At 43.1% G+C, this 24,516-nt stretch overlaps 1 protein-coding gene across 1 annotated transcript in view; it reads left to right on the top strand.

Annotated features, from left to right (window-relative positions):
• dpysl3 (dihydropyrimidinase like 3) overlaps positions 1-24,516 on the top strand; it is an 81,190-nt gene that overhangs the window by 9,186 nt on the left and 47,488 nt on the right. Inside the window, exons 2-3 of the mRNA XM_080748859.1 lie at positions 16,613-16,701; positions 21,484-21,668. Of these exons, the coding sequence (XP_080604985.1) occupies positions 16,613-16,701; positions 21,484-21,668 (274 nt within the window). The remainder of the gene's footprint in view (positions 1-16,612; positions 16,702-21,483; positions 21,669-24,516) is intronic.

Genomic DNA, 24,516 nt, shown 5'->3' with positions numbered 1-24,516 from the left:
ATGAGCATTTGACTTATGAGCTTAAAATCCGGGAGAGCACTGTTTGCATTGTTGCACTGCTGTCATACGGTACATCATAGTAAATCATTCGTTTATCTTTTGCAGTATATATTCCAGTTTTTACATGTTTTGTGTGGGAACCGTAAAGAGTAAGATATTTGACATGCATGTCTCTAGAGATGGAATAATGGATGTTAGCCTGTTCCTCTCCCGTGACTCGATATGTTTGAATGTAAATGTGCACTAACAGATGTTCTCCCAAGAGCCGCCGGGCCTTTCAAAGACCTGTCAATGGCTACGGCAACGAGCAACTGAAAACCATTTGTCGCCAAAACCAAAGTGAAACCGGACCAGCCTTCAATGTTTCTCAGATTTCCCTCCCTATGATTATCGATACCCCCCAAAAGAAGTGTTAATATATGAGATGACAGAGAAAAGATTTTCAAATGTCCTCGATATATTTTCCTTGTCAAAAGCAATAGCCGTCAGCCCCTTGCTTTGCTATTGGCCCACTCAAGTGACACCAGATCATTTAAAACAATATTTTTGCTCAATTGTGGCTTTAATGCTTCAGCTTTTTTTTTCTATTTTAAGTGTTTAAATCCATAGCAACTGCAAGCCTGTGTGCTTGGCATGTGGAGCTTTGTGGCTTATTCTCTAATGGTGCCTTAAATTGTATGTCATGGTTTTATATCACATTTTTCTTTCTCGTTTCTCTTTCTGTGCTGTGTAGCATTTCCATGATTGACAGGCGAGTACATTAGAGTGGATGACCTACTGTAGTTCTAGTCAAGGTCAAAACAAATGACCAGCTGAAGGATCACTGGTGATGATGTAATGGCTAAGTCCACTTAACCATGCCATCATCAGACAGCCTGAGGCAACATGGGTGTTTTTTTTGACTGTCTGGATCTCCTGTTTTATACTTTGTAGTACGATGGTGTTATGGTGAAAATAGCCCATAAATGGTGAATGGTGCATTTATATAGCGCTTTTTATCCAAATCGCTTTACATAGATTGTGCATTAAATTCACACATGCACACATTCACACACCGATGGCGGAGGAAACCGTGCAAGGCGCCAACCTGCATATCGGGAGCAGTTAGGGGTTAAGATTCTTGCTCGAGGACACTTCGACACTAACTCTGGGGCATGCTGGATTGATAAGACCTCACTGTGCTGCTGTGTTATCTCCTCAATAAGGTTCAACAAACATAGTAGATACGAATGGATGGCTAAGTCATATGGCTGGTTATAATGACTGTTATATCGTTGTTGTCAGGTGGAGACCACCTTGTATGTCCAAAACCGTTTGTTTTGTATTTATCATTTTAAAAATCATTTAAACTAGTGAAAATAGCTGATCTACAATCACACAACGCCTCCCATCGCGAGGCGTAGTGTGCTTGTAGATCTGCTATTTTCACTAGTCTTGTGCGACAGTCTTGTATGAAAAGCAGGGTTTTACTTAGTTTAAAGGAGTAGTTCACCCCCAAAATGACGATGATTACTCTCACCCCATGGAGACTTGAGTTCAATAAGATCTTTTAGTATTTGTCACATTCCTAAGACAATAATTTGAGGAGACCCTTTGTCACCGTCGGCCCATTCTGGATGGAGACCCAGTGAAGATATCCTATTAACTCAGCAGAAAGAACTCTCATTCATCTCATTCACTTTGTCAATTTGAGGAAGAAAGCAGACTTGAGGCTACAGTAGTGTTTACCACAGTATCTCTCTTGATTTGCAAAATGTTCGTCCACCAGAATAGGGATGCTAGGGTTCAAGTGGTTAAAGGAGAATCATCCAAAAGAAAGGAAAAAAAGAAAAAAACACTGGAACACGCTCAAATGAGGAAATCTTTCATGGGTTGCACATCAGCAATATTTACTGTATGATGTCATAACGTCTGAAAACTGGCCATCACGGAGCAGTGGCGTGCCGTCCAAACACATCTGTGGGTTTAGGACTGCTATCAAGTGAAGCCCACACAAACCTCCCATCAGATGCCGTCGAAACGTTCCGCACCGCAGAAAACTAAAAGAACGCTAAACCAAAAGCCACGGCCGAATTGACTGGGCCGACAGTACTAGTAGTCTAGGACTCCTATTATTGTCACCCTGTGGGTGATGCTTTGTTACATTTATGTTGTGACAAAGGGTGCATATATTTCTTGCCGCTAACCACGAAGCCATTTCTCTGTAATAATGGAGTACGGGCCGAGGGAGAGGAATGCGCCGCTTCTACGAATGAGGGAGTTTGGTTTACAGTTGAAACCGGCGGGAATTAACTAAGCATTATGATTAAACTTTTGGCCATTGCTTTGCATGCCTTTCTTAGCCAAAGCGGCCTTGCAATAATGACCGCATTTAGCCTTTTTCTGCCTCAGTGAGACTCTTAATATTATAATAATGGACCTCACAGTTGTCTTGGTTGAGAGAATTACCGTTGCAATGTAGCTTGCATACATCTAGCAATGGTAATATGAAGAGCTATACATGTAGGCTACGTGTATGTTGATAGAAACTGGTAACAGTGATACAGTCCAGTGGTTCTCAACGGTCCCCAGCTACTAAATGATTGATAGTTAGGAACAAAATGGGCCCTTGTTAAGGGTCTCTAACTCTGGGAGTGTACACATGAAACCATGGTTTAATTTGGAGTGTAGAAAGATATCTGCAACAGGGCAGAAAGCCTGCAACACTCCAAGTTAGATAAAGTCTTTTTGGTGCACGGCTCAAAATAACATGAGAACAAAGAGGTAGTCGAAACACGGGTCGAAACACGTACCGGTACGTTGCTTATGTCCAGTTTAGGTAAATAAAATCATGTGAAAAGGAGATTCCTTGAGTGCTGGCGACTACCTCTTTGTTCTTAATTTGGAGTGTATAAATGGTTCCAATTATACACTCGCAGAGTTCAATTAACATAGAAAGAAATCATATCAAATATGGTCAGAATCGGATTATACTTTAACCCCCTGACCAAATAGGGGTCCTGGGTCCATGGCCTAATTCATATCAAACTGCATGGGCATCCTTCTGCATGGGCATCCTTGAATTTAAAACTGCTGTGTTTGTTTACGTAGAATCTCTGCCACTAACAGTAGCTAAATGGAAGACTGTCATGTGCGTATTATGAAAGGATAAAACATATCATGGCGTGGATGAAATTAGTTCTGACATATTCCTAGAGAAGACACACTGCGTGACAACCTTTATGATAGCATTTGGCGTCATTGCAGTGTGAAGTCTGATAGCAATGATAGAGATAACAAACAAATGTGTATGTGTATTTAAAAAAGCTCTGACAGTTCGGTCATTGCAGCCTCATTGCAGCTCAAACGAGCTGCGGTATACTGTATCAATATAGTTGCATACATTTACTATTTGACAAGTTGACATATTTGTTTTCCAGAATGAAATTATTGTATAATTCAAATCCAATCCAATCCACGCAAAGTATAAATAATGTGTGTAATGAGTTGCAGTGGGTCAAAGAGCAAGTAATGTTTTATTTAGCAGACGCTGCAATGGTAATGGAAAGCTATTGATCTCTACAGTGACTGTGCTCTCTTTCATGGTGTGGTGGGGAGTGGGGGCTGTGTGTGTGTGCGTGCGTGCGTGCGTGCGTGCGTGCGTGCGTGCGTGCGTGCACACACATGCATCTGTGAGGGCTTATTATGGCACTGCAGTATAAGGGACCCATGCATCAGGGGCACACCCTCCACTGCAGTACAGTACATCATCAGGGGCACACCCTCCACTGCAGTACAGTACATCAGGGCCAGGCTAGCCTTATAGGCCCTCCATCAAGCAGCCTGACGGCTAATGAAAGAGAAAGGGCTTTGCCTCCTCTCAGGTACTCAAAGCCACACATCTCCTCTAGCCATCTGGATAATAACGTATTGGCCCGAATATAGTACGACTCTGATTATAAGACGACCCCTATTTTTCAAATATCATTTTGGGAAAGAAATATGTTGAAGACAAAAATATTTTTTTATTGTAAAATTATTGTAGAAAAGCTCATACGGAGATAACATTCTGCTGTATTGTATTGCATTAACTACAGTCCATTACTCACAGAGGTCTACTACCTGGCTGGGGAATAAAAAACACTACATTTCCCATCAAGCTTAGCGGCCGCAGATCGGTCTATCTTTGCTCCATCTATCTATACCTACATTTTAGAACTGCAGCCAGCGGTTTTTGTCAGTTTGTGTGTGATCACTCAGACACGACCAAATGCAGCACTCCAATTGGCTAGGAAGATCACGTGGCAAACGTGCCGACGTCCTCACGCACACGTCCTCACGTCACACCAGCGCCACACAAAAGTCAACACAGAGAGAGAGAGAGAGAGAGAGAGAGAGAGAGAGAGAGAGAGAGAGAGAGAGGCTTTACAGTCCGTGGGTCTAAACAGAAAGTGAAACTTTACAACGCGAGAGAGAGAGAGAGAGAGAGAGAGAGGAGAGAGAGAGAGAGAGAGAGAGGCTTACGGTCCCCGTGGCTCTAAACCGAAAGTGAAACTTTACAACGGCATGGAGAAAGGCAGCACAGCAGTCCTCAATTATTCATTACTAGAGGTTCACGGCCCTTCGGGCCGCTCACATCTAGAGTCCACGCCCGCTTCTTTACTAAAAAACTGTTTTTTTCAACAAAAAAAAAGTGTTTTGAAAAAAAAAAAAGTTACAAAAAAAAGAAAATATTAAAAAAAAAAAAAAGAAAAAAAAAAAAAAAGTTGAAAAAAAAGTAATAAAAAAATAATAATAAATTTTAAAAAAAATTTGGGGGGGGGGGACTATTGTGGCGGAACTATTTTTTTTTAACTTTTTTTTAGTAAAGAAGCGGGCGTGGACTCTAGATGTGAGCGGGCCGTAGGCCCGCGAACCTCTAGTTCTCTACACTGTGCGCCAGACGCATGGTAGCGATAGCCGATTCATTTGTAAACAGGATCCATGCTATTGACTAGGCTGCTAGCAACGTCAGCTTTGGTTGTGCTTTGGATTAATCTTCACCACGCTAAAGATCACATGGGCGCCTGTCATTGAATGACAGGCGCATGCGAACATCATCACGCCGATGTTCGCGAGAACAACGTACACGCACTCACCCCGGTAAGTTCAATGCCAATGCAAGTCAAGCCATCCGACTTTGCCAAGCGGGAGGTGAAATGAGCCAGGGTCCAAATTTCGCTGCGCATCATGTAGTGTAATTACCGTAGGAGCTTGGGGGGGCTGTGACGAGAGCAGGGAAAGGTCCTGAAAGATACATAACGTATCTCTCTGGTGAAAATTTCTTGTCCCCGATTATAATACGACCCCATATTTTGAGGATGTATTTTATAGAATAAATGTGTTTTGTAGAATAAATGTGTATGTGTATACACATGGATGAAACCACGTGTTAGTGTTCTCATTATATCAAACACCTAAAGCAACCCATTTGTAAACCAGTTTTCACTATACTTAGTCTATATCAAGGGGGTGCTCTTTTCCACTGAATACATGAAAAGATAATGTCTAATGTCCTGTAAGCAACGATTTGATGTTATAGTTACCAACTATAACTAATTGCGGTGGTTCAGTTTGGTCTCTCCGGTCTTTTATTGAGAAGTTTGGTCTCAGTTTGGTCTCTCCGGTCTTTTATTGAGAAATCGGTGTCCAGTTGCAGGGTCTGACAATTTCTCCCCTCGGTGAGACTAAGAAGGCGTGCTCTATTAGCTCAGTAGTAAAACAAAAGGTATGTCAGCACGTGCATGGTGGACCTGGGTTTGATTCTCTATCGTAGGACATCAAGAGCAGCTTTCAGTGGTTCATCGTGTTGTGTTCTGCGATTGCCTTTAATGCTGTATAGTGCAGGGTGTGATAACTGGAGCTGGTCTTAAGAGGAACTCAACTGTAACCTAATGGGGTTTACAGTAATTTAGATGATGATCTATCTATGCTACAGTACTGTGATCTATCTATGCTACAGTACTGTGATCTAATGAGGTTTAACATAGCTGAGGATCTATGCTACAGTACTGTGTTCTAATGAGGTTTAACATAGCTGAGGATCTATGCTACAGTACTGTGTTCTAATGAGGTTTAACATAGCTGAGGATCTATGCTACACTACTGAGTGCTGGATGCTGTAATGTGGAGCTCCAGGGTGTGGTATGTCTGGGAAGGAGCTTGGATCTATTTCACTGCACTCCATCAGTATCACTTCTTCATGCATGTGCACACATGCGTATGCATGCACGCAGACACACATTTGCACGCAGACACACACACACAATCACCCACCAAGATAAAACACAGAATAACATCAATAGGGAGAGACTACTAATATCATCACTGTCGGGCAGAACACCTCGTACCTCCAAGTTTCAAAGCCATGCCTCATCACACAAGACTCGCACAAAACTAGTGAAAATAGCAGATCTACAAGCACACAACGCCTTGTGTGCTTGTAGATCGGCTGTGTTCACTAGTTAAAATCGTTTTTAAAATGATAAATAAAAAACTAACAGTTTTGGACATACAAGCTTTCCACCCGACAACAACGATATGCTTTTACACAGCACACACACCACACACACTACCTGGGCACGCGTGCGTGCGTGCGTGTGTGTGTGTGTGTGTGTGTGTGTGTGTTGTGTGAGCTCATATCTTGGTCTTACATCACCACATGCAGTACAGTGTTGTGAGGTGTACAGGGAGGGGCTGCAGTCAGAGGCGGCTCCACGGCCCAGAGGACAGTAAATCACTGCACACACACACACACACACACACACACACACACACACACACACACACACACACACACACACACACACACACACACACACACACACACACACACACACACACACATGATGCAGTCAGTGCTCATGGGAACACACAGAATGTGTGAACTGCTGTCTCATTGCTGCTGTGAAAGCCAACCAGAGGTCATCTGATATGGGTCTTTCAATGCATATCGTCGCCGTCAGACAGAAACCTTGTATCTCCAAGCTTCAGATTTGACTGTCGCACAAAACTGGTGAACATTTTGTGCCAGCTATGTATTAATGAATCTAGTAGCTTCTGCCGGCGTTATCAGTGTTTTTAGTGTGTTTTCCGAGGGCGATAGCGAGCACGCGTGTGTCTGTGTGGACACGATCCTCAATGTGGTGGAATACAAAGACCCAGTCTCAATATATGCATCTGATTCCATGTAGCATGTAGATCTGCTGTTTTCACAATTTCCGCCTCAAATATTTGACAATTTGGCCATTGTTTAATTTGTAGTTTTAAAAAGTCCTTAAATTGTCACTTTAGAAATGTGCAGATACCCTCCATACACTTAAACTTTATGCTGGTTTGTTCACATTGAGAAAACAATGTTGCACATTAAATTAATCATCTGGGGACCCCCCACAATAATTTGGGGGCCCCCATGGGGGTCCTGACCCACAGGTTGAGAACCACTGAGCTAAGGAGCCGGGCGTCTGGTGTAAATTCTAAACTGCCCATTTGTGAGAGCATAATATGAACCATAATATGGACCAGCATTATGATGGTCCTAAAACACCAGTCATGGCCCATGGGACTCGTTTTGGGTTTGGCTCATGGTTGGTGTAACTGAGTCACCCAGGCCTGGTGTCGGCCCGGCGGCAGTGGTGGAAAACGTACTCTAATTCTTTACTTGAGTAAAAGTATCAATACTGCAATGTAGAAATACTCGGTTACAAGTTGAAGTCCGGAATTCAAAATGCACTTGAGTAAAAGTACAAAAGTATTGGTATCAAAATTTCACACGTTTTCAAATGCATCGCATCGCGACCCATTGTGAGCTTGTAGATCTGCTATTTTCAAATGGCCGAAATGTACAGTATATAGGGCTGAAGTGGTTAATCTTTAGAAATGATAATCAAAATCTACAAAGCAACCAGTAACTAACGTTTTCAAATAATTGCAGTGGAGTAAAAGTACAATATTTGCCTCTGAGATGTAGTGGAGTAAATAGGAGTAAAAGTTTTGGAAATTGGAAATACCCAAGTAAAGTACAAATACCTCAAAATGTTACTTAGGGCAGTACTTAAGTAAATGTACTTAGTTAGTCTACACCACTGTCTCTGGGTTCGATTAACCAGCTGCTTCTGGCATCAAGTGTGACCACACATTTGTAAAAAGCACTCTACATAAAAGCAGACAATCTAGTATAAGGTGCTTGTTGTGGTAATGTGGTGCCGTTAAAGGTAGGTAGGGTTAAGTGATATTTTATTGTTCAAACTAAATGCCTTTGTGTGGAAAGTAGGGATGGGACGATATGACAATTTCATATCACGATTATTGTGACAAAATGAATCGCGATTTACGATATTGTCACGATAATCAAAATCCATTATCCTGGGGTGGAACATTTGCCAAAAAATAGCCGATCTACAAGCTCACAACGCGTCGCAAAGCCAGTGCATGACAGAGGACAATATCACAATAAATTAAATCTGTGTTTTTTATCACGATAAACGATAATATCGCGTATCGTCCCATCCCTAGGGGAAAGAAATGTAAATCTCCCTTTCTCTCCATCACTTTAATGAACGTAAAATATTTGTTCAGGTCGGTTGCCAATTCCATTCAATCAGGGGAGAGCACCCATTTATCAGCATCAGTTTTATAGTGTTCCAGGAACGATGTTGTCTGCTCGTTTCTGTTGTCATCACTTTCACTTGTTTATCCTGTATCTTGCATGACTTCTCTCTCCTGACTGGATACAATTGGTCCATGGAAATGCATTATCTGATTACCAAAGAGCTGGAAAGGCTCCAGTTACTGAGCAAACACGCCATAGCAATGATTAGATCATAGAGATATTGAACACTATATTATTTTTAAAAAAGCATTTTGTCTCAGAAACCTTGTATCAAATTTGTATGTTTTTTCGTAAAGTGAAGCCCTGCTTAATCATACAAGACTTTCGCTCAAAACTAGTGAAAATAGCAGATCTACAAGCACACAACGCCTCGCACCGCGAGGCGTTGTGTGCATATAGATCAGCTATTTTAACAGTTTTTTTAAGATTTGTTTTTGGGCTTTTATGCCTTTATTGATAGGACAGTAGAATGACTGGAAATGGGGAGAGATGGGGAGTGACAGGCACCAAAGGTCATCGGGATCGGGATTCGAACCTGCGACACGCTGTCAGGCATCAGACAGAGCCTATGTGGTATGCGCCTGGACCGCAAGGTCATTGTATTTATCATTTTTAATGACAAAACGAAACGGTACGGTTTTGGACATACAAGGTTTCCACCCGACAACAACGATAGCATGACGCACTGCACACTCAGCAGGATTTTTAATTAGAACAGTTACAGTCTGCGGTTCAACTGTTTATGCATCCATCTGATCTTACGGCCAGGAGATCGGCCAGCTGCCTAAACCGCTCAGCCAAACCTCACTCAACTCCACTCACCATCCAACCCGCTACCCTGCTAGCCATGTAACCGTCGTCTCTCTGCTCAGCAGGCCAGTATAAGCAGGCCACGTGCAGTCAGTCAGTAGACTAAGCAGTCCCTCAGCCAGCCAGCCAGCCAGCCAGCCAGCCAGCCAAGACTCCCTAACGTACCTTCCTCTCCCGGCTCTCTCCCTCAATGCAGCTAAGCTGTCGTCATGGCAACGGCCTGCTAGCGGCCGTCTGGGGGCGCAGCGGCAGCATCGCTAACGTCTGACTGTGTCTGTGTAGCCGTGGCAACGCCCCGATCACACCACATTATCGGAGGGATGGCTGAAGAGCTTGCTCACAGTCACAGCCAGAGAAAGATGCTGTGCTCGGTGCACATGATCATGTTACGGTAGCCTAGCCTACAGTACGTGTGATTCATACTCTTTTAGGTGTGTGGCCTAATAGAGACATATTCACAGCACTGTTAGTTTATTGTTTTCAAAGGATATATTTTAAATTTTTAACCATTTAGACCATACTTGAGACATTAGTTGCCTCTATACTTGGTGCGCCCCTTTTCCCTCTATACCGTATCTCTCTTAACCAAAAATAGCTGATGCGTCGTGAGTTAGGGATGCTAGGGTTCAAGTGGTTTGCTGAAAAATGTATCCCCCAAGGGGAGGAGTAGCATTGCTATTTGGTTCGTTAACATATTAAAGTCAAGCTAGTGATGATGATGACGATGTCATGTGTCACTATATCCTCATTCAAACATTATAAGTGTTGCCCACATGAGGTCATGTGTGAAGGATGATTGTGATTGCTTCATTTGGGCATGGTCTGTAACATAAAAAAAGACTCAAAGACGCATTGCCAGTCATGTAGAGACTCAGAGGGGTGTGGCCCATCACAAAGACTCAAAGGTCATATTTAGCCATGTTTTCATTACAGTGCCGGAATCTTTCCTGCTAAATTATTTGCATAACGTTTTTGGGGTGTTTTCACATGCTCTCTTTGGCTGCAAAAATGGTGGTATCGCCGGATAAGACACCGTTTTCACTTGATCATTGTGGCGGCATGAACGTGATATACTAGCGCGAGAAGTCACTTTAACCACGTGAGACTTTAATCCATGGAAAGAACAGTTTTTTCTCTTTCTCATTCATTCATTATGGGATGCAGGGATTAACATGTATAAGTTCTATTTCTAGCCTAAAATATCATGAAGGCATCTCGTTGTTGTTTTTTTACGGCAGCATAAAGACCAGTGTTGCCAGACTTTGCGAGAGAAATAAGCAACCATGTCTACAAAAATAAGCCCCAAGAAGTGACTATATGACAGACCTTTGCATTACAAAGACTCAAGGAGGTGTGGTCTGTCACATACATCCATCTGCATCTGCTTATCTGGAGTGAGTCGGGTCGCGGAGGTACATTACAGTGTTGATTTTGACGACAAATTTTGATTTAGTTTTAGTCACTGTCTTTTGAATAAAATCCCATTTAGTTTTAGTTCCATTTTTGTCATCTGGAATGTTTTAGGTTTAGTCGAGTTTTAGTCGACTAAATCTACAGTTGATTTTGTCTCCAAAAACTATTTTGGCAGGCCTTGACGGCGTCGTAATGCCTGATTTTTACACTTGGTTGCATGCTGAAAATTGCTGATCTACAAGCTCACAATGTGTCGTGCTGTGACGCATTGTTAGCTTGTAGATCTGCTATTTTTTTGGTAGAGAGTGAAAAAAAAAGACTGTATCAAGTACCTTTTACCAATAGAGGGTTTAAGTGGTACCGGATACGCAAATAAAAAGGTGAATTCATCCCAGTGCATGACGTAGGACGATATCGCGATGAATTAAATCTCCACAATACGATTATCGCGAGTGTTTTTTATCACGATAAACGATAATATCGCTTATCGTCCCATCCCCATCACCATGTAGATATAATCCCTCCACCTGGTCCTTGGTCTGCCCTGCGTCGTCTCTTCCCAGCCAGGGTTTGCCTGGAAAACCTCCCTGGGGAGGTGACCACCAGGAAGCATGCTTATTAGGGGTGTGTATCCATCCCCTACAAGGCGATTCGATACGTATCCGATACATGGGCTAACGATTCGATTCGGAAACGATACGGCTTACATACAGAACGATTCGATACGATTCGATTTGGTGCAATTTCGATACGATTTTGATTTTGTGGAATTTGATTCGATTCGATCCGATTCGATTCGATACGATTCGATACGGTGTGATCTGATACTTACGTTTAATGAAACATACATTTTCCATTTTTAATTAAGAAACTTGATCTATAAAGTAGCATGGCTGACCTTCAAATAATGGATATCTCATAAAAGACCAAGGAATAACAGAAAATTGTAAAGAAAGATGGATGACAAATCATTTTAGTATCATGTCATTGTTGTGTTCATTCTAAATAGACACAGACATGTAGATACAAAAAATAATTAATGTAAACTACAAAGCCTACTGACATGGTTTGAAAATCTGTCTCACACACCCATTTCTAAGAGCTTCACTTTAGCAGTTACAGTTGGTCAGGTGGAGAAATATAAAACAAACACACAAAAGGCCTGGCCCTTCAGGCTTCAGTACAGTGCAATAATTGTACTTTGCAAAGCTGCTATAATAACACTGAAAAACTAAAATACATCCTCACCAATGCCACAGATCAGATCAATCCTCAGCAATGCCACAGATCAGATCACCAAATAAAACTAGTAAAAGAGCCTGCTGTTATTCAGTCAATAAGATCATTTCAAAGAGATCCACTTTACAACAGTAACAACAGCAGTATAAAGTAAGTGCAACATTTGAAGTCTGGCACACATCATGTCTACTTGTTATCTTATGGCTCTACTGCAGTAGTTCTAAAAAAAAAATCAATGTCAAGGACCCCCAGTTTGACATATGGATCAGGCTCTTGTCTTAAGTTTAAATGGAACCAAATGGACCCATTAGGGTCCATTTGGTTCCATTTGTACACTCCATTGAGTTACACATACCCAAGGGTTCATTAGGGTCCATTTGGTTCCATTTGTACACTCCCCTGCTGAGTTACACATACCCAAGGGTCCATTTGGTTCCTATCATTTTGCCGAGGACCCCCTAGAACTGCCTCAAGGACCCTTGGGGGTCCCCGGACCCCACTTTGAAAACCAATACTCTATAGTCGCCCTTTGCAATAAAAGCTGATGCTGTGATTATTACCTTTGCTGTCGACAAGCGCGGGGACTTCTGATGGTTCTACTGGGAAAAGTGTTATCCAATCCATTACTGTCGCATTCTTATAAAATCCAAACTTGCGTTTCTCCACTGGAATAACCCATAGTGAATATTGGTGCGTGTATGACGCTCGCATGTGCGACACACAGCGACTTGTAAACAAACCAACAACGTGGTAGACTAGTTCCATCTATGTCGGAAGTAGCAGATCTATAAGTTTACAACCCATCCACATGCAACACCCTGTGGGCTTGTAGATCTGCGGCTTCCCGCAGGACAGTGACTGTAGTACGCAGAAACCCAGCTCTAGCGGAGGACAGAGCAGCAGGCAGCTTTTTCTTTTTTTTTCTTTCCATTGCACTGCAGCACTGACTGCTAGCAGCGCTCACTTTTGAAGTAATGATTTGTAACAGTAAACGATGAGTAAGTAAATTCAGAATTTCACAGCAGGTTAATTATTTAATGCTAAAATCCGATTAATCCGATTAATAACTTTAGGACCGATACATCGACCGATACGGCCGCGATTTGGACCGATCCGGGTAAACGCGCATCGATGCGGCCGTATCGCTAGTGTTGAAACCGATAATCGATTCATATCGATTTTTTCCCGCACCCTTAATGCTTATACTAGATCAGGGTTCCCCAATTAGTTTTCCCCAAGGGCCGAATTATGTCTAGGGTGCCAAGCCGAGGGCCACAGCATTGCAGGGGCGACGGTGGCGTTTCCGCTACTCCAGCGACAGTTCAGATATCGTTGTTGTCGGGTGAAAATCTTGTATGTCCAAAAACCGTTTGTTTTGCATTAGTGTTGCCCGATCCCGATCACGTGATCGGATCGGCCGCCGATATGGCCGTTTTTATAAGATCGGAGATCGGGAAAAAAATATCGAATTTTTTTTTTTTTTTTTTTTTCAAAAAATATTTTCTGGGAGTACTGAAAGTTACAGGTAAGGTGAATGCGATATGAAATGTAAGCTTACCATAATAACAGTAATCCTTAATCATTTTCAATCATATTCAAGGGCTTTTGGAGAAATGAGACAGACAGAGCACTGCAGAGGGAAGGTGATTGTGTCAGACTCTGTGTCCAGCTGGCAGCTGATGCCAATAAGTAGTAATTGGCCCCTTGTAATGGATCAAAGGAAGGCAATTATGTCTCTCTGCACTGTCAACTAGCTGCTACAGATGCATACTTTTCAAGCAGACTGGTTAATTGGTTCTTAACTTATTTTGTTTCAACTTTAAAAATGGCCAATGTTTTACCAGTTTTTATATAGTTTGTTGATTATTTTTGATGCTGTAATGGTCTATTTTATTTTATTTTTTGAGATATTAAACAGGTTTTAAAAGTCCTTAAATCGTGACTTCACTGCCAAATTTCAAAGGCCACACCAAAGGTCCGCTGCACAATGATTGAGAAACACTGCACTAGTAGGCCTATATCACTATACACTACTCATAAGCTTTGTTTTTAATTTGTTGATTCAGTGCTGCACTAAGTGATAGAATGAATAGAATTTTTTTTTCTTAATGCCTTGCCAAAAGATCGGATCGGGAAAGATCGGGATCGAATCGGAAGCAATAATATTTGATCAGTATCGGATCGGGAGCAAAAAAACCCTGATCATCATTTTAAAAATGATTTAAACGAGGCGTTGTGTGCTTGTAGATAAGCTGTTTTCACTACTTTTGCGAGACGGCCTTGTATGATTTGCGAAAGAACGTACACATTTGGAGATACAAGATTTCCACCCGACAACGACAATATACTGTACTAGTGTTGTTGCTGCTCTTATACCACCATTATTACTGGGGTTGGTGGGGGCCAGACAGTAGCCGCCCGCGGGCCGCCTATTGGGGAACCCTGTACTAGATGCTCGAACCCCCTCAACTGGCTCCTTTCTACGCCAAAAAGTCTCCCGCGGATGACTGAGCTTCTTACCGTATCCATCAGGGAGCTGCCAGCCACACTCCCCGAGAAAACCTATTTTAGCCACTCGTATCCTCAATCTTTGTTCTTTCGGTCATGACCCCAATTTCATGCACGTAGTGAGCGTATAGGAAACAACTTCAACTCCAACTGACTGATGGATTGAGAGCTTTGCCTTCTGGCTCAGCTCTCTCTGTCACACAACAGAGTTTGAGCAGTCACTGTGAAATGGGATTTATACTTGGAATGTACTTATCACAAATCACTTCAATGACAATATGCAGAGTTGGAGCGATATTACAGTGTTACTCAAATGTTGGATATACTGTACAGTAGTACCATATGTCTTGATGTTTTCACATTAAGCTCTCCTTAATTTCACAGTCTGCCATCTGAAGTTGTCTTACTTTTGTGAGATAAGAAGATACAATGAAAATAAAACGTATGATTGACATCTCGATGCTGTATGTTTCACATCGTTCATTTATGTCGGTATTGAATGGAATAAATTTGCAATGACAGTGTAGGGACAAGGCTGTGTGTGCGTGTTAGGGATGGGACGATAAGCGATATTATCATTTATTGTGATAAAAAACCCTCACGATAACCGTATCGTGGAGATTTAATTTATCATGAAATCGTCCTCCGTCATGTACTGGGATCAATTCACCTTTTATTTGCCGAGCTGCATATCCAGTACCATTTAAACCGTCTATTGGTAAAACATACGTAATTTTTTCACTCTTTTTTACCAAATCCCCCAAAAATAGCCGATCTACAAGCTCACAACGTGTTGCGTTGCGACACGTTGTGAGCTTGTAGATCTGCAATTCTTTGGCAAATGTTCTGCCCCAGGATAATGGATGTTTTGATTATCGCGATAATATTGATTTCTTTAGTCACAATAAACGTGATATGACATTTTCATATGGTCCCATCCCTAGTGTGTGTGTGTGTGTGTGTGTGTGTGTGTGTGTGTGTGTGTGTGTGTGTGTGTGTGTGTGTGTGTGTGTGTGTGTGTGTGTGTGTGTGTGTGTGTGTGTGTGTGTGTGTGTGTGTGTTGGATGGGGGAGTTTGAGTCAGGGCTGTGCATGACTTCTCCCACTAGCTGCTAAGAAGAAACACCGTCCAAGAGCACATCTGCACAGGGCGGAAAAAATAGCAGGAAATCAGAGAGAGAGAGAGAGAGAGAGAGAGAGAGAGAGAGAGAGAGAAAGAGATGGGGGGAATTCTGATGATGATGAGTAGCATGCATGCACATCCAAAATGACCTCATCTGAGGCGCAGGACACAAGATCTCTGCACGTTGAGATCCTGCTTGAAGTTGTGGTGAAGTTAACCTCAGGATAATTGTCATATAGGACAAGATGGTGAAAGTAGTTGATAGTCAAAAGTGCAAGCTTGTAGGTCGGCTATTTAGAAAATTTGTATTAAAAAAAGTTATATGCCCAAAATTGTGAGGCCAACTTTAAAGGGATATAGTTTAACCTAATATCTTTTTCTATCGATAACTCACCCCAAGTAGACTTGAATTCATGGGTATTTCTTTGTTTTTGTTGTATTCCTAAGCCAATAATTTGTTGACCAGCAGTAGTTCCCTATGGAGACACAAAGAGCCTGCTTTGTTCCCTATGGAGACACAAAGAGCCTGCTTTGTTCCTTATGGAGACACAAAGAGCCTGCTTTGTTCCCTATGGAGACACAAAGAGCCTGCTTTGTTCCCTATGGAGACACAAAGAGCCTGCTTTGTTCCCTATGGAGACACAAAATTATTGGCTTAGGAAATAGGAATACGACAAAAACGAAAGAAAAAAAAACATCCATGAATTCAAGTCTCCAATGGGGTGAGTTATCGATAGAAAAAAAGTCATTTAGGGGGTGAACTATGCCTTTGAAGTGGTTAACCTGCACACGGTTTTAACTCAAAGTAGGGCACTGTTATTAAGGTCGGGCTTATAATGGTGTGTCTGCCTGTCTCTCTCTCAAACTGTCTTGTTCTCTCGTTCTCCGCAGAGCGACCGGCTTCTGATCAAGGGAGGGCGGATCGTAAACGATGACCAATCCTTCCACGCTGACATCTACATGGAGGATGGCGTCATTAAGTAAGACCACCACCGTTTCCCTTCTTCCTGTCCACTCTCATTTCATTTCAATTTCCTTTCATTTTTATTAACACAATCAAAAATATACTTGTTCTACATCTTTCCGCTTCTGTCCTGAGGTAAGGACGATGTAATTTTGAGCTTGACCTTGACTGTGACCCTGTCTTAAGCTTGTCTTCGGGGGAAAGCCTTCTAATAATTCCGAACAAGTTTCATTTAAATCGAGCCGAAGTTATCAATGTTGATCATGATCATGATCTTTTTCTTTTTTTTATATATACTTTTTTTTTTTTTTTGATCATGATCTTGATCTTGGCCTTGACCTTTGACATTTTGGGCCTGCCTATACTAAAATGTTAGGGAGGGACGAGTGGAGAAGAGATCCAGGACAAGTAGAACTAAAAAGGTAAAAAAAAAAAAAAAAAAAAAGTAATTTCATGTTTGAGTGTGCTCGGGTGTTGCACTCTGACAATCAGCAGATCTACAAGCTCACAACGTGTCGCAGTGTGACGTGTTGTGAGCTTGTAGATCTGCTATTTTCACCATGCAACCAAGTGTAAAATCAGCCATTACGACACCATCAAGGCCCGCCTAAATACATTTTTGTTGACAAAATCTACTGTAGATTTTATTTATAATTCTCATTTTAGTCAGGAACACTCACGTCAAAGTAGATTTAACCATTTATTGCAACAAATGGAATACAACAGGATGAAAAGGTTATTTACAGGGGTGCCTTGAGTCAAAACAGTTTGAAAACCCCTGCCATAGTGAATGCAAGCTGTATTTAAAGGAGCCTCCCTACTGAGCGAGATAATGACAGTGTGATGTAATGATCAGCAGATCTGTGACTGAGGAATAGGGAAAACATCTGACTGACAGCTGATTTCAGCTCGGTGGGCAAGACTCTTGTGTCCTGCTTAAACTAAGGCTGTGCTTCATAAGTCTAGTATAAATGAAATAGTTCTTTGTGAATGAAAATCCCCCAAATATCCAATAGACTGTTAGACTGTGTAGACTGTTTTAGTGCATTTTTAGCTCATGATTAGATTTCACTGCACTCAGCAGTCAACTTGACAAGAAATCCATCTTTCTACTTGTACAGTGTCCGATCTAAAAAGAAATTCCCTAGTGATCAAATCCACCATACGACCTACAGTACATAATGTGGGGTTCCGGGATTTCCAAAGGCGTTCCAGGGAGCCCCCAGCTAAATTATTGATGGTTAGGAACCAAGTGGACCTTTACGGGTCTGTAAATGTGTGGGTCTGTGGCCTAATAATGCATCTCAAACTGGGGGGTCCTTGAAACGAAAAACCAGGGACCTACAGGACTAATGGAACATTTTAGATTTTAACGATTGCGGTTCCTTGATGATTCCCTCTCAACGGTCCGATTCCTTAACGGTTCCCTTAACGATTCCTATTCCTTGCAAATCCGTAACTCTGAGAGGGTACAAATGGAACCAAATGGACCCTTTCAGGTCTTTTGTACACTCTCAGAGTTATGGTGGTCCTTGACATTAAAACGTTGGAGAACCACCGGTATTGTAATTGTATAGCAGAGGTGAAGTGAAGTCCAGCTCTGACAGTGTGATAAAACCGGGTTCCTGAAACGGTTCCAAATGTGATGATGGAACGATTCCTGCTTCCTCAATGTTGGACCCGGTTCCAACCGGTTCCCCCGGTTCCGGATCCCAACCCTACACAGGACTAAAGAGTCACGTCTACTTCTTCTGCCAACAGGGGCGTTGGGCCAGCTGCTGACACCCAGCCTCATAGTCCCTGTTTTCTATTTACCAGGGAAACTAGTCATTTTTACTGTCCCGCCAGACAAGAGGCATCGTCACTATGGAAAACATGCTTACTCTGCACTGAAAGACACCATCTCTCTCTCTCACTCCGTGTCCAAGTTCTCCTCCCTACCTCTGTCTCTGTCTGTCTCTGTTTCTCTTTGCTTGCCCCCCTCTCTCTCATTCTCTCTATCTCATTCTCCCTCTCTCTCTCTCTCTCTCTCTCTCTCCCCTATACACACCCCCTTGTCAATCTGCCAATTAGGCCTTTTGTCCCTGTTGCCCCCCAGCCCCCACCCCACCCATCTCTTCACAGAGGCAGGCGCACACACAGGAACGTCGGACTTGCATAATAATTAGCCTGGATTACTGCTATAGCGGTGGGCTGATTGCTTGCTCCACTTAATGCTATAGAGTAGACACTCACACTACCCTCTGCTTGAGTGTGGTTGTGGGTCTGTTCAAGTAACCACTTGAGCTCCTTCTAACTATTAAATCTAACTATTAATTTACTGAATGTCTGTCTGCCGTCAGACCGTCTGTCTGCATGCTGACATCACTGGTACTAAACAGTGTCGCCACCATGGTAACAATGCCCAACTGACATCACTGACTGACATCACTGACTGACATCACTACGGTGCTCAATGACATCACAGACTGGCCTCGACATGGAACACCATACAGTATATGGGCATAAAAGAGTGCCAGCCAGACAGACAGACGGATATAACGGGTATTGCAGAACTGGACATCGATGGTGACTATTCTTCCCAGCGGGCACCGGTCTGGGTTCTCCAATATTACTTCTGAGACTCCTACATGCAATCCCTCATCGCACACCCCTGGGCACAAGACTAGCATAAAATGAAATAAAATTAAGTTTGAAACATTTTTAAAAAGGTGCATACCACATAACTATTGCCACATAGCCATTGATGCCTGATGGCGTTGCTGGTTCGATTCCAGATCCGGACGACCTTTGTCACTCCCCATCTCTCCACCCATTTCCTGTCAGTCTACTGTCCTATCGAATAAAGGCATAAAATCCTAAAAAACAAATATTTAAGAAAATAGCTCAGTATCTACAAGCTCACAGTGTGTTGCACCGCAAATAATGTTTTCTGAGAATGTACTGTATTTTAGAGGTTGGAACATGTTTTGCCCAGATTATGACATGCCAGTGCCAACAGGGATGTCAGTCAGAGTTAATGTGGTAAATGTGCCTTGGCAACAGGGATGTGTTGTTGTTGCTTCGGGGGTTCATCTGTTTCAGGCTCGCCTTTCAACAACAAGTGATCGACAGCTAAAGATGACTTCCTTCTGGAACTTTGCATTGTTCTATAATACCAAGCACTCATTACATTTACTTGAGAGAACATTTCGTCGTTGTCGGGTGGAAACCTCGGATGTCGTTTTGTATTGATCATTTTAAAAAGGATTTAAAGTAGTGAACATAGCAGATCTACAAGCACACAATGCCTCGCACCACGAGGCGTTGTGTGCTTGTAGATTGGCTATTTTCCCTAACTTTGAGAGACAATCTTGTATGATAAATGCAGGAATTTACTTTGTACAAATTTGAAACTTGGAGATAGGAGGTTTCTGCCCGACAGTGACGATTTGCATCATAAGCAAGGAGTCGTGTCCTCTAACTAAGTGGTATACAGTACACAGCACACAGTGCATTCTTTGTGTTACAAAGAATTCATAACAAATAGTCTATGACCAAGTGGAATACCGCTGGATTTTCCATTTCTACCACTTTTTTCTTCAAGACAAAGAATAGATGAAGACAAGTTAGGCAGAGAGGTTAAATGAGAACTTTCAAAATGGAGGTAGGAATTACACAGTGGTTCTCAATGTGGGGTCTGGGGACCCCTAGAGGTCCTTGAGGTGTTTTCCATGGGGGTCCCCAGCCACGTAAATGATTGATAGTTACAAACCAAATAGACACATACAGTATAAGCCTTTAACGTTTATTAAATATATTATGGAATGAATTAATCTTTACAGGTCGATTTGGTACCAATTGTACACTCAGAATTAATTAATTTTGATTTATTTTACAGAGATAAAAAATAAATCATCAAATGGGGCCTAATGCACATCAAACAGGTGGTCTTAGTTTAGAATCACTGCTCTCAGGGGTCTTATAGATCAGTGGTTTTCAACCAGTGGTCCGGGGACCACCAGTGATCCCTGAAGGGGTTCCAGGTGGTCTCCAGCTAAATGATGGAGAGTTATTAACCAAATGGACCCTTATAGATTTACGCTTGTTTTGATCAACGTTTGCCTGTTCTCTCTCCTATGGTACCAACATCAATACAGCATAGAATTGTGGACAAAGTCTTTACCAACGATAACAAAATATTCTACGTTTTGGGTCTGAGAGGCTTAAATCTCATCAAATGGCTCTGTAGCTCAAATGCAGAATAAATAATGTTCCTTGATATGAAAAGGATTGAAAATCACTGTTACCGTATATAATAAGAAACACACAAAAACTATACAACAGGGGTCTTCAACGTTTTCAGGCCAAGGACCCCTTAGTTGAGAGAGAGATGAAGCAGGGACCCCCACAACCTTTTCATAGATTCCATATAGTTTCATTGTTTGGCAGCACAATCATCAGTGTATTTTGGATTCATGTCAATTTGTGTTTTCAAACATTTAACCACTTGAGCTGTCAATACTTAATAAACTTGACCTTACACTCTGTACTTACACTCTTTTTCCCCACTACAACGAAGCTCTTTGCCGAAAATAGCGGATCTACGAGCTCACAACACCTCACAGTGCGAGGCGTTGTGAGCTTGTAGATCTGCTATTTTTGGCTAAAGTTCTCAGAATATGGACTCTAGGGTTCAAGTGGTTAATATAAAAAAGGAGACAAGTTTCTATCACTTTGGAGGACCCCCTGTAGTAACTCTGGGGACCCCCTGTTGAAGACCCCATGCCTCTAAACACCTCGGTCTCTCCACCTCCAGGCAGATTGGAGACAACCTGATCGTGCCCGGCGGCGTCAAGACCATCGAGGCCCAGGGGCGCATGGTGATCCCCGGGGGCATCGACATCCACACCCACTTCCAGATGCCCTACCGCGGCACCACCACTGTGGACGACTTCAACCAGGGCACCAAGGCCGCGCTGGTCGGAGGAACCACCATGATCGGTGAGCAGGAGGGAGCGTTTTCTTTTTTCATCCCGGGGTTCATGGGGAAATATTGTTTCAGCTTCACCCAGCCGATGGCTGCTCAGATGGCCAGCTGTTAGGTAGGTCTTATGACTTATGAGGAGTAGTTCACACTCAAAATTGATTACTCACGCCATGTGATTATAGTAAATGTACCCCCATTGTTTCCGGATGGGGACCCGAATGCGTTTGTGTTCTTGTAATCCAATTTTTGTCTCGTGGCGTGAGTAATCAATAGAAAAAAAGTCATTTTGGGGGTGAACTACTCCTTTAAGACCTGGAGGTGTGGCCAATGCTTTTTGGCCACTGAAAATAGCGAAACAGCATTGGTCATAAGACCTGGTGGTACTTAAGATGTGCAAAACAGGGTCCTAGGGGTCTTGCTCAGGGACACGTCTGCTTACCAGATGGATTCACTGCAACAGTCACAGCCACTACACTGCCCTTATGGAGAAGTGACAGTGGCTGGAGGTGGCTGTGTGAATGGTACGGCAGATATACTGTACAGTCTACATACAGGACATAGTAGGAGCTCTTTGGCTGTGTGCAGAAGTTACTCCGATTTACTCACTCTTGCTAGCGTTTGATTACTGTACACACTACACAGACCTCCTTGGCATGTCATGCGGGTGGGGTTTGCCCCCCCATCAGGCCAAGGCAGACATGTCAGTCAGTCACAGACTTTTTTTGGAGATATTTTGGGGCTTTAGTGTATAGTGGAGATAGACAGGAAACAGGGAGAGCGAGACCCTGGGCGTACAACAAACTTTGAGTGCTTTGTGCCAAGATGTAGGCCAGATGAGGGCCTCGCTTCAGTGGCCCGGACATGTTTGGGCGCCGGGGATTTTTTGGGGGGCCCTGACAAAGCCAGATGTTGGAGCTTTGTCAGGGCCCCAAAACAAAAAAAATAGATAGAGGTAATAGCTGGAAAGACTACATCTCCCATATATGGATGTGCCGGAAGAACACAAAAAGAGTGGCGTGGGTTGGGGTGGATACTGGGGGCAGGGCAGCCAGTCAGATGTCTGTGCCTAAAGGGGGCTGTTTTTACGGGCATCCGTCCAAAGGACAGCACAAAGGACAGAGCACTGGGTGGTAGGATGTTTGTGAGACAGACTGGCAGAGACACACATGCATAGACAGACAGACAGACAGACAGACAGACAGACAGACAGAGAAACACACCCACACTTATGGAAACGGTGTGTGTGTGTGCATGGTTGTGTCTGACATTATGTTTGTGCGTGTGCGTGTGTGTGTGTGTATGTGTGTGTGCGTGTGCTGATCTGAGGCCATGTCCTGGCTTAGCCGACAGCTGCCGGATGCTGCGGTCAGCCTCCTCTTTGAACTGACCACCACCAGGGACGTGCAGAGAATGTTAGAGATGGGGCGGTATAGCTCAGGGGTAGAGAAACCGTTATTAGAGCACGAAGGGTTCCCAGTTTGAATCCGGGCTCCCCCTGAGTTAACTCATACTCTGCGATCCCCGTCGAAACCGGAGATTTCCCGCTGTACCGCGGTGCCATGCCCGTCGATCCTGGAAATTTAATTAGCTTTTTTAAGTATTATCGCTGATTTTCGCTGATTCTGGCTCTTTAGGCCCGCCTCCTAACTGTATCCGGTCGTATTTCCGGTTCTGGACCGGATCTAGCTTTCCGTATCCGGTCTGAGCCTGGGCCATTGTCCCGCCTCCATTGGTTTACATTGTAACAGAAGAGAAAGCTACTCGGCGATGGAAAGCTCGTTTTTCAATCCGATTTTTGCGTTTGTAAACTTTGATCCAGTCTCTACACGCCTGGATTATGATCCCCGCACATATTGTGCGTTTTGTGCGCGAACGTGTCCACGTGTTACCATAGCGCACAGCTGGCTTTTTTCAATGTTTTTTCATTTAAACACTGGCGGATAAGCAGGGATACAGCGTGGCAACGGATATGTCTATTTCAATGGGGGTTTTTTTATTCGAAAGCTGTCACCGAGTCTACACGTCTACTAGATGAGTCGCGCACAGATTGTGCACGATGCGTGCGCGTGCCCACGTTAAAAGGTAAGGACAATTTGGCAGCTGCTTACTACAGCTATGTTTAAAATGGCAGCAAAATTTTTAATGTCGAAGAGTCCTTGAGCAAGACTCTGAACCCCTAATTGCTCCCGGTGAGTAGGTTGGTGCCTTGCATGGTTTCCTCCTCCACCGGTGTATGAATGTGTGCGTGAATGGGTGAATGTAATGCACAATCTATGTAAAGCGCCTTGGATAAAAGCGCTATATAAATGCACCATTTACCATTTACCATTTTAGAGAGGCAGGGGCTGACATTTCTAAAAGAGCCTTTTGGTGAAAATAGCCGACCTCGCCCAAGCTCACAAGGCGTCGCAGGTCGGTGCTTGATATCACACTGAACTAAGCATAATCAAGTCAATACTGGAGATGTGGTGTACGGCATGGGGTTCTACATAGAGAGGGCAGAGAGGGAGAGTTTGGACAGGGCAATTCTCTTGAACGCTGCCTTCAGGTATGGCATGGAAAGAGGGCGTTTCTTTCACCATAGTGATAACTGCATTCATGGTTCACTTTTTACAAACGGGTAAAAGGGCAGGGGCTCAAGCCCCCTTTGATGTCTGTGTGTGCACGTGCCTGCACAGTACTACAGTACTGCCTGCCTGGCAGCCTGCCTCTGAGCTTTGACAGACAGCCATGCCACTGTAGTCTGTAACAGTGGGTTGGGACCCATTTGTGGTTCACAGACCAATTTTTGTGAGTCACGACTCGGGTAAAAATACCCTTTTCTTTTCCTACAAAAAATAAAACTTATATTTCAAAAGATGG

Source organism: Nannobrachium achirus (assembly GCF_963921795.1).
Source record: "Nannobrachium achirus genome assembly, chromosome: 19".
Taxonomy (NCBI): Eukaryota; Metazoa; Chordata; class Actinopteri; order Myctophiformes; family Myctophidae; genus Nannobrachium; species Nannobrachium achirus.
Note: the sequence above shows the minus strand (reverse complement) of the source record. Positions and strands in the feature narration are given on the sequence as shown.